We start from the raw sequence: 11,112 nt of genomic DNA, 5'->3' as shown, positions 1-11,112 counted from the left end.
GCATTGCGCAGAGGAGGTAGCAGCTGGAGGCGTAGTTTAAAAAAAGGTCAGATCTGATCCCGGTTTAGCTGCGAGCGGATCAAACAGGACTGGACTGATGTCTGAGGTTGTGCTATGCTCGAAGCTGAGGCTGAGTTCAAGTCGACCTGAGCAGGTATGAGAAAAAAAATGGGTCTGTTTACAGGAAAATGCAGATGAGGATGATTTTATTTTTATGTGAGTGGCTGAGAACATACTTCACCCCAGGTGCTTGTGGTGATGCTTTTCATAGCCCACTGCACTGTTAGAGCTGGTACCTATCAAATAAAAAAGCCACAATGATGTCAGACATATTAGCTTTACTTAATATTCAGTTTGAAGCTTTTATTCACTTGAGCTTCTTACCTAAGTAGTCCTTGTAGTCCTTAAAGTATTTGTGTCTCAAGCTACGTCCATCTGTAATTAAAATCACCGTTATATGCACAAACTGAATGAATGGATAAAGTTCCCTCTGTCAAATACTTGGTTTAATATTTCTGCCAACAGCTTCAATCACACGTTATCAGTTCATCTCGTGGCCGTCTATTCATTTGCAAGGTCACTCCAGCATGTTTATTTCAAGATCTATTTCAAAGGAGAAACCTGGCATCTAACAGCGTGCCATTTGCCAAGATAGAGACACCAGAGCAGAATGCTTGGCACAGCCTGGCATTCTCATCCTGCCCTGTGGCGCTTCAGAGCACAAAGCTTTGAGAGCAGCTCTATCAGACGGTTGTTGTGAAAGTGACATATAGATAGGAGAGAATGTGTGTTAAATTCTACATTTAAAGCCACATCACAATCATGTGAGCGATCACTAAAACATTTAAGTCAAGGGAAATAAAATAATACCAGAGTTGCCGCGCTGCTTGATGCACTGTCCCCTGTTAGGGATGCCAGAGGCTGGGTTTCCTGGATTGATGATGTGGCACTCGTAGCCCGTAGGACAGTGCAGAGGCTCATCTCCATCCTCAGTAGTACTGCAGGCCTCAGCTAGTGGGCAAAAAAATACAAAAACCAACGCACTCTGTACACTCTGTATCCAAGGAAACGACAATAAGAAGAGCAAAAGTCATTTTGTGGCACTATATTCTGGCTTTCCTTCAAATAATTAAAAAACAATATTTCCCACAGGAAATGCCAGCATATAAATATAAACTCAGAAAAAAACTCAAAGTTTTAGAGTTGTTTTTTTTTAAAGGAAAATGAGCAGCAAGTCTGCCCTCCTGTTAATATTTGTGGAGCGTTGTATTTGAGACTGGTGGGACTATTACAGTGAAGATGTCTTTACAGTTTGTGATTATTATTGTCACACAGGAAGGGAGGAAAGTGACTTCTGATTAAATATCACTGCACAATATTGCACTGAAAACTCAAAAATGTTCTGCAGATGGATTTTCTGGACTCACATGTGTGTTACCCTTAACTGTTCAGGTGTGTGCCCTCACCTTGCAAAACCTCCTCAGGACCGTCTAGCAGCCAACCGTTACCCCCCAACCATCGAGGCTTGGGCTGCACCAGCCAGTCCAGAACTGCTCAAAACACACACATCCTTAGCTACTGCAATACTCAACAACAATACGAGGAAAAATATAACTTCCTGCATTTCTGTGAACATCAAAATATTGCCAACCAATAATCATTTTAATATAATTTGAAGCCCTATTTTAATTCCAGTCTGCTGGTTCTGCTGACCTGGTGGTGGCTGCACAGACTCCAGGCAGGCATAGATGCAGCCATTGTAGCAGCAGCGTTTGTGGCGCTCGCATTCTGAGTCTGAGCGGCAGCCCGGGACCTCGCAGGCTCGCTCTGGTAACATCTGGGGCGGCGGTGGACACCGGTCATTCTTTTGGTGCTGTGTGGACTGGGGATGATTGAGATACTCGTAATCCTGAAAGAGAGAAAGAAAGACAGATAAATGTCTGAAATATACCATGGATGGGGTCTGTTACTTTGATGCACGATACCCTCTCTTCTTTATTTAAAGTACTGGAACATATTACCCTGGAGGCCAATGTGAGGGCAACACACACAAAAAGAAATAGAGATACCGACTTCAGAATTAGTAGATATTGAGATAGATAGATATATGCTTTTTATTTTTTTAATAACACGGTTAAAAGACAACAGATCATAAAAATGCAGCTCTGGAGTCTGGAGTCACATTAACTTTGCAGGTGTCGCTGTAAACAAAACCATAATAAGTACATTATGGATGTCTCTGTAGGATTTCACATGCTGTTATATAAATGAATTTCAAAATAAAGTAAGTAAAGCTAATCACTGGCCTCCTAATACAAGTTTACTTTGATCAGTTAGTAAAGTTGAAGCACAGTAAGATAAGATAAGATAACCTTAGTCCCACGTGTGGGAAATTTATTTTGTTACAGCAGTGCAGTGCAAAGTTGCATTGAAGAATTAGAGAAAAAACACTGGAATAATATATCTATGAGATACTGTACACAATAGAATAGAATAAAATAAAAATAAAATACTATATACAATCGAATAAAATAGAATACAAATGCTATATACAAGTATAATACAACAATGCCAGAAAAGAGTATTGCGTTTAGTGTTATTGCTATTGCACATGTGTGGACGTGTGTGTTTGATCAGTTGAAGTAAAAGCTTAGTTTCACTGTAGACAGGAAGTATTTTCAGAATAGGTGCTGGCTGTGCTGCATGTATGTAGATTAGACTGAGACAGTTTCATTCAGTGTAATAATATCTGTGACCACATTGCAACCAGCAGAGGGCGACAATACACCTGAGGGAGCACATCCAGCACGCACTTAGCTGAACTGTGCACAGGAGCGGTGAAGGTTTGATTTCTGCATGCATGCCTGCCTACCAATACCTTAACCTGGATTGGTCAGGTGTTTCAGTGTGGGACCGAACACTTACTTCCCTGGTGAATGAGAGGGAGAAAGTAGGCCACTATGAAGCTGAGCAAAGATCCACTTCACACACAGTTCTGGCAAGAACAAGTGGAGGGAAGTGTTTTGTTTTTTTATTATATTTTTTTGTTCACTGCTGGTATTGAATATCTGATGTTGTGCACCACAGAATAAGTGACCATTCATTGTTCTGGGGGTTTGTGCACATGGAAATTATTATAGCAAAATCCCAAGAAGCACAGCTGCCATCAACTAAACACCAACTCTCATATTTTCTCACGAACTGTATTTACTTTTCTGGATGAAGCGTCAGTGTTTTCTCTCCTTTTAACTGTATCAAAATGAACAGTTTGGTTTAACCTCGGATCCTCCAGAGCGGAGGAACATATTTGGGGAATATTTTATTAATTGGCTAGAGTTTATTTTCTAAACTGGTCAAGGTAGTGCATCTCTGTCAAACTGTTTGTCATGATGTTGAAAGCACACGGTGCAAGAAACAAGTGAAACTGCAGCATCGTTTCTGAATGGGCCAGAGTGCAGATGAAAGCGAGAAAGAGGAATTTGTTTTTGTTTCTTCTTACACTAGATTTGTAATTAGATAATTGGCTTCTGGGTGGCACACGATCATTAAAACTGTGCTGTTTATTTGGCAGGCTTGCAGGCTGTTCCTCCGAACCAACCAGTGAAACACAAAAGACAAATGTTTGGCACTCATGGTGGCACCACAAACACTTTAAAAATGAATTCGTTTCTTCTGGCAGCTGGGAGCTCGGTGGGTGTTTGGTGTACGGGGTGAGGTCGGCGAGATGGAGAGAACGTTGTGTTCTTCGGTTAATTTGAAATTTCGATTATTTTACCGAGTTGAAATGAGATTCCTCTTTTGCCTGATACTTTGGGCCTGAAATTTGTTTCTCATCAGTCGTTTTGACACATGGACAGAAACAGGAAATAACTGGATACCTTAGTAAAGCTTTTCATCTCCAAAGAACAAGAATATTGTTTGTCAGTTTGCTGCGGGTGTTGTCTCTGATGTTAGTCGGTGGTCAGTGATTATTTTATTGCTTTTCTAGTTAAATTCCACTCTAATTTTTATGTGTATGCTGGCCTCATACAGACAGGAGTCTACTGGAGCTCCGTACTCATTCACAGCATCTCTTCTGTGAATGAGTACTACAAAGTTTGCTCAGACTGGATAATTACATAATGATTATTACACTATCTGAACTTATCTTATATCCAATCTGTTCCCAGTGTATCCTGCAAACCTCTCCTACAAAAAGCTCAAGCGTGCCCTTCCTGTTTATTCAACTGCATGCTTTTGTGTGTGTGTAGTTTGAACTTGCTCTTAATTATACCATACAGGCAAAAGTGCACACTGCAGGAGCCATTCACTGATTTATTACAGCTCCCCGAGAACGCTACCATCACCCATGCTGGTTCGGACTGTGCTTTGGTTAAATATCTGTTACTCTTCTTTTACTTTAACCACTTTGTTCTCAGTTGTCATCTCATGATTTTTCCACTGCTGTACGCCAGAAGGGCTGTCATGCTCTGTTTCTTGAAGTCTATCATAAAATCTCACACACATCTCTCAGATGTTCCACAGTGTTTATTTACACTCCTGTCTGCTGCTTCTCCCCAATAAAGAAACTGCCAGCAGGCTTGTGTGTGATGTTCATGAATATCTGTGGGAATATTTTCCCCTCCATCTATCTATCTGTCACTGTCTGTACTCCATCTCGCTCACTCTTTGATGCTTTCATTTTCTTTCTTCCCCTGCTGTTGGTGTCGAAAAGCAACACGACGGTAGCTTTAAAGTCTGATCTCAGTTGCTGATTCTTTCACTCGTTCCAATTTCTCACAGAGAGGTGATGAGGAGAAGCCACCACGCCTGGCTCCTTAACTGAACTGAAATCTGACCATTTGAAGTAACGACAAAACAAAATCGGAGACAGATACTAACATTTTCTGCTTCGTCTGTGCAAGGATGCAAGTGCACGAGCACACACATGCACAGAAACTTGGATCTACAAACAAACCAAAGAATATATATAGGCTGCTGGTGCAGCCTAGATCTCTCGGTTGAAATCTAGAGGTGATCGAGCGTTTGCTCTGGCTGCACCAGAGTTGTGCAACCTTCCGATTAGCATCCGGGCGTCTGACTCTATTCAATCTTTTAAATCACGGCTTAAAACGTATTTGTTTAATCTTGCTTTTTCTACCGGCTAAATGCTGGCCTTGTTTGCAGAGATTTATTTATTCTTTTAATTTTCCTATCATGCTTTTATTTCCGCTGTGTGTGTCTTGTCGCCATTGTGTTTTGATGGCATAGTTATATTGTGCTATAGTTATATTTTTTCTATTGGTGGCTTTTCCTGTGAACATAATTTTACACTTCTATTTTTTTATGACTCTGTTTATACTTGTGTTAATTTGTTTTATGTTAAGCGCTTTGGCATGTCGTTGGTTTTTAAATGTGCTCTATAAATAAAGATTGTTGTTGTTGTTGTTGTATATATTTCCATGGTGTACACACAGGTAAACGTGTTTGGTCTTTTGGTTAGGTTTCAAGGTTTCATTTTAAATCTGGAAGATCTTCAGCTTTTACTAAATGAAGAAACTCACAGCACACATCTGGTTAGATTTTGTGTTGTGAGACCCAATTTCCTGCTTCTAGAGCAGCTGTCAGTTTGACAGAAAGACAGAAGAGCAAACGCAGCAGGCTAAGTTGTGAGGAAAACAGACAAACTGTAAATCAGTAAGACATGAGAGCTTTAATGAATGATGGGAAATCATGTTGACAGACATCATGTTGGTTTACACAACGTTCTTACAACAGAAGGAATGTTTGGGATGATTTGGACGGGAGTTTATATTTGAGGTTTGTGGTACTGAGCAATAATCTGCTCCAGTGTTATGTCCAGTAATGTGCTGCTGACCACCAGACTCAGATCTAACTGGAATTAATCCTGCTTTGAGCTGCAGAGTTAAATAGCTGACAGGTCATGTCTCAGAAAAGAAAACAAATATATTCATTAGAATATATTAATAATAACAGAAAAATTATCCCAAATTGTAGATTCTAAGCGAGAATAGTGTTACACTACTATGATATAACTGATGGTTTATAGCTAATGACCAATGGCTGCAGTAGTTTCCTTCATATTGACACTCTGTCCTCTCAGAGCTCTGAGCCTCCACAAAGCAAATCTACATGTTTAAAGTCACCATATTTAAAACTTCACAGCTACAAACGTGGCCTGGTCTTTCTACAGTCAGCGCCTTCCATGCATTTATAAATCCCAGGCTTACAGACTTTTCCCCTTTTACCTAATAATAAACAATAATAATATTACACTTCATTTACAAGCATTTACACATACACTTATTCTTCTTTTTTATACTAAGTTAATATACTGTGTTGTGTTGTTTGTTACGTTGTGATGTGTCATATCGTGTCGTGTTGTGTTATATGTAGTGCCGACGTAGGACAGTTTTTCCAATTTCATTGTACTACTGTACTATGTATGACTGTGCAATGACAATAAAGAGTTATCTTAATCTTATCTTAATCTTAATCAAAACACTCAGGGGCCCTGTACAGTAAATGAACAAAAACCAAGTAAAAGAGCACTAAAAATAAAGAAGTTAGAAGTAGACAGTGCACATGTGATCACAGGGGGAAAGTAGTTTTAAACAGATGAGTTTTGAGCTTAGAGCAATTGCATACAGCTGGAAACAATATTCCTTGCATTAAAGTGTTCAAACTTTAGCTCTGAAACTGTTTGCATTACAAGACAAGCCATCACCACCAGTCTGCAACATTTACGCCACAAATGTCCACAAATCTCTCAAAGATCAGGCAGCAGTTGCATGCTTATCCTTCAAACACATGACCAGACAAACGCCAGGAAGCCCAAGTGTTTCACGTTCTGCTTAATAGCAGATACTGTCAGAAGGGCCCACATCACTTCACTTAGATGAAACTAAAGATTTATAATGCTACTGTGAGACACTGCTTTGCACACGGGCATGCCCAGGCAGATGTCTGAGCCAGACTGTGTTATGGCTATATGAGACTAAACAATCTGGTTGAGTGGTGGGTGTGTGCAAAGCAAATCTGGAATCTGAAAATCTGGGCAATGATTTGGTAAGAGGGGGAAACTTATAGATCCAAAACTTTCAAACTGAGGCGCTGCTGAGGTATTTATCTCAGACATAAGAGTGGGTCCATTTCCTTTTTGTTCCTTTTAAGTGCTTAAACAGAACAGGCAATCTCCAGCCTGATTAGACAGGTGCTGAAAACTGGCCTAATTCTATTAGCATCTCTATCACTCTGACCATTGCAGCCTTTAGGCCCATTTCTTACCTAAATACCCTGATTACATGTAAATCATTCTTAGACCGGCATGTTTCTATTGAAGCGCAGAGATGGAACATGGAAAGACTGTCATGCAAACACCTTTCTTTCAAAAGATTTACAAGTATACTAAATGATAAGATAAGATAAGATAAGATAGAACTTTATTAATCCCTCGGGTGGGTTCCTCTGGGAAATTCGACTTCCAAAAAAAAAGCACAGCAACGACCGAAGTTACAGTTACAGAATTGTTATATATATATACACACACACACACACACACACACACACACACACACACACACACACACACACACACACACACACACACACACATATATATAAATACAGAGACAAATATAAATAAAATATACAAAGGGGATAAATAGAATAAATAGGAATAAAAAATAAAAATACAAGTGATCAACTCTTGGTGTACACAGTGCATGTAGCACTTCTCTTAAATCCAAGTGATACTTTGGTTTTGGGAAAATGTCAGCGTGTTCTATCCATTACTGACCAAAATACATTCTTTAAGGTTAAAACAAACATCTGCCAAAATCTGACCTCCTCTCCTGTATTAATATACGAACCTACTTGCATGTAAAAATTTTGGTTAATCTAAACGGATCGTGTATTCATATTGTTATGGTTTAAAGCTTATTATACAATCTCAAGAAAAGGCTTCAAAAGGCAAAACTGAGCATGTTGGTGGTCTTGTGTTGATTTCAAATTTACCAATTTTCCTTTCGAGACAAAATATCCTTCTGTGGAGTGTGTATGTTAAATACTGCGTGACTATAATTTGTCTTTCTGTATGGCCTTGGCGTTATAAATGAGGCTGAGTGTGTGTATGTGGGAGATTTAAAAAAAAGAAAGATTGCAAGATACCGAGATGAAAAGGTTCAAGGAGTAAAAGGCAAACTCTGTCTATAGAGCTGTCTCAGCATGTTCCAATTACTGCAGCTTTGAGGCAGAGTCCAGACGGACGGTTCTTTTGGCCCATCCTGAGAGCAGGAGGAGACCAGAGAAAGATATTTGAGGGAAAACGGAGGGTGGTGTACTGAGAGAAGCACACGGTCAGCGGGGAAGAGAAATCGGGTCAGAACGAGGGTGGAATGGTAACAGTTACATACAGTATTAGAGAAAGGCTGAAAATGAGAGACAGAGGCCACAAACAAGTCAGAAGGTGAGAACACTGAAGCATGAAAGGTTACAGAGAGGAAAGGCAGCACGCTACAGTGAGCCCTTGTTAGAGATGATCAATCAGCTACACTGAGCTGAGTTAACAAGCGGGGGCCTGGCCTGCAAATTCAGTTCCTGCCCTAATAATCCACTACACACACACACACACACACACACACACACACACACACACACACACCAACTAATGCTGAACATCCCATATACCCCCCACTGCTCCTATAGAATCATTACTTATTCCAACCTGTTGCACACTCTCTGTTACTCTTCAAAACTCGCCTGTCTGAGTGGATTTTTCATGCATCTATAAATCAAAGCACATCTGCTCTCAAACCGTTGTTTCGCAACGGTGAAAGAAATGTTAAAGTTCTCTCAAGCAAAACACCGACTCTTCTCCAGACTGAACTACGTACTTACTCTGTTACATTTTTGTTGATCTGATTTTTAGCATTTTTTAAAATGTATTTGTTTCAATGTTTCATCTGAAAACTAACAAGCATGCCTATCTCATACAGTTTCCGTTAAAAGCTACAATATTTCCCGATGATAATAAGTGATCATATAAAAAAAGCTAGCATCATGTGGATTGGGCCTATTTAATCAAAATCATGGTCATTACCTAGCCACAGTTAGCATAGCTGGGACATGTGGGGTGCCACAAATCTAATTTCACGCTCCTGGGTTTGGAAAAGTCCTGAATTAACTTTCAGAGCTGCAATTTGTTGTTTTTCCTCCACGACTTTGGAATTGATATAAAACAAGATATAATATATAACTTTATTTACCAATTTAATCTGATTTAAAATATCCAGCTGGTGATTGTAGAGTAAAAATATCTATTTCTTCCTTTGAGTATAAAACCTGAGTAAATGCACTTTTTCTGTAAATGTGTTTTGTACTATGCCACAACACTATCGGTCATTTTAATCACAGCCCTCAGGCCTACTCGAACACCTCTCACCTCAGACACAAAACTGCCCTGACAGCTCAAAGTGCCTCCCTGTAACCGAGCAGACATTGTACTGCAGTGCTGTGAGCTTTCACCGACTTCCACTTTAAAAGATTCTCTAAACAACCCCGAGACAGAGAAATACACACACTCGTATGTACAGTAGAAAGGTGAGGTTATGTGCCCCACCTTATGGTTGAGTCCTCTTTTCCTGATTCTTCTGGCATCACTTCCTGTGGACAGGACCAACAGGGACAGGAGCACCAGCAAAGAGCCTGGCATGGTCTGTGTTCTGCACATCCCCCTCCTTCTTCTCCTTTATTTTCTCAGAAGTATTCCTTCTTCCTCTTTATTACAGAGATTTACTCGGAGTTTGTCCTGTAGCTGTTTGTAGGTCCTCTGGTTTGTTGCCTTTCCAGCTGAAGCAACAACTCTGGGTGCTCAAGTGCAGCCAGAAATTACACAAGCGCTCTCCCTCCAACAGGTCCTGCCTTTATATCCGGCTGAGGAAAAGTGACGGGCAGAATGACAGAGTAGAGAAAAAGTAGAGGAAAGTACAGAGGGGATGAATAGAGGCAGTACAGGAAAGGAAGGAGAATTGTTAGGGGGAGTAAAGAGGGGAAGGGAGAAACAGCAGCAGTCTGTGCATCAGTTACCGAGAGCTGAAACTGTCTGCTGGCACAGCGTGTGCACATGTCTCTGGAAGAGAGAAGGGGAGGTGAAAGGAGGGAGGGAGGACTGTTGGAGAGGGCAGTGAGTGTGAGACCGCCCCTTGGCCCCTCGTTGCATCTTGTAGCACATCTGGTGATCTTTATGTAAATTTGACAGCATTTTGTCAGCGTGCATTTGTGACTTATTTTATTTTATCTCGTTTCTTTGCACGGGGTTTAAAAAGACTTCACTGCTGGCCTGGAGTTCATACACGCTTTTTAACTATTAACAGTCCAAGATTGAATTACAACAGAGTTAGGACACACCTGATTCATATGGCAAGGTGTCTGAAATTGCACAAATACACCTAGCTGTCTGAATGAGTGTCCAAGTGTGAATAAATACAAGCTAATGTTTGTTGGCAGAGCACTCACAGTGATTTCAGTGGCATTGATCCATGCACAATAAAAGCATGTGGTGTATTTCAGGGAAAGGGGCCTCTCTGTCTTTTTCTCCGTCATCCCCCCCCCCTTAAACTAGGACGCCCTTCATCTCAACCCCACCCCCCACTTCCCCCGACTCACCCCACCACCTTACCACCGGACCTTTCTCCCCATTCTTTGCGTCTTGCACTGAAAGGGAGAAAGAATGCTAAGCCGGCACAAATCTCAGTCATTATTAGTTTTACAGAAGCAGAGCCGGTGTCACTGAGAGAGAGGCCCCTGGGCTCACTTACACAAAAGACAAAGTAAAGCAAAAGCAAGGGAGAAAAAAATGAAAATGCAAAGGGTAAGGGGTGGACGACACGGACAATAAGATATGACGATAGTGGAATTTAATGAATGATTTGTTTCATTTACCTTCCATATTTATGCTAAGTTATAATTACACTCCTGGAATGCTGGAGTGGAATTCAGCTGTCCCGTTTACAGCAGTGCTTCCCAGACATGTTCTCACATCTGCATCCTGCCCTTCTTTCTAAAGGTGGAATTTACAGTATAAACGAGTATAACCAAACAAGACGAGATCAG

The 11,112-nt window shown here is 40.7% G+C and overlaps 1 protein-coding gene across 1 annotated transcript; it reads right to left on the bottom strand.

Annotated features, from left to right (window-relative positions):
• Window positions 1-237: 237 nt before the first annotated feature.
• wfdc1 (WAP four-disulfide core domain 1) lies at window positions 238-9,730 on the bottom strand. Its single transcript, XM_085357185.1, has 6 exons — window positions 9,620-9,730; window positions 1,714-1,909; window positions 1,467-1,550; window positions 871-1,011; window positions 385-435; window positions 238-296 (listed from the first exon to the last, which is right to left on the bottom strand). Exons 1-6 carry the CDS (start codon window positions 9,728-9,730, stop codon window positions 238-240), a joined length of 642 nt encoding a protein of 213 aa, XP_085213311.1.
• Between the last annotated feature and the right edge of the window lie 1,382 nt (window positions 9,731-11,112).

This window comes from Diplotaxodon limnothrissa, linkage group LG7, assembly GCF_057381915.1.
Source record: "Diplotaxodon limnothrissa isolate DT_005_m linkage group LG7, D_limnothrissa_male_GT1.1, whole genome shotgun sequence".
NCBI classification, from domain to species: Eukaryota; Metazoa; Chordata; class Actinopteri; order Cichliformes; family Cichlidae; genus Diplotaxodon; species Diplotaxodon limnothrissa.
This window is presented reverse-complemented; position numbering and strand designations above follow the sequence as displayed.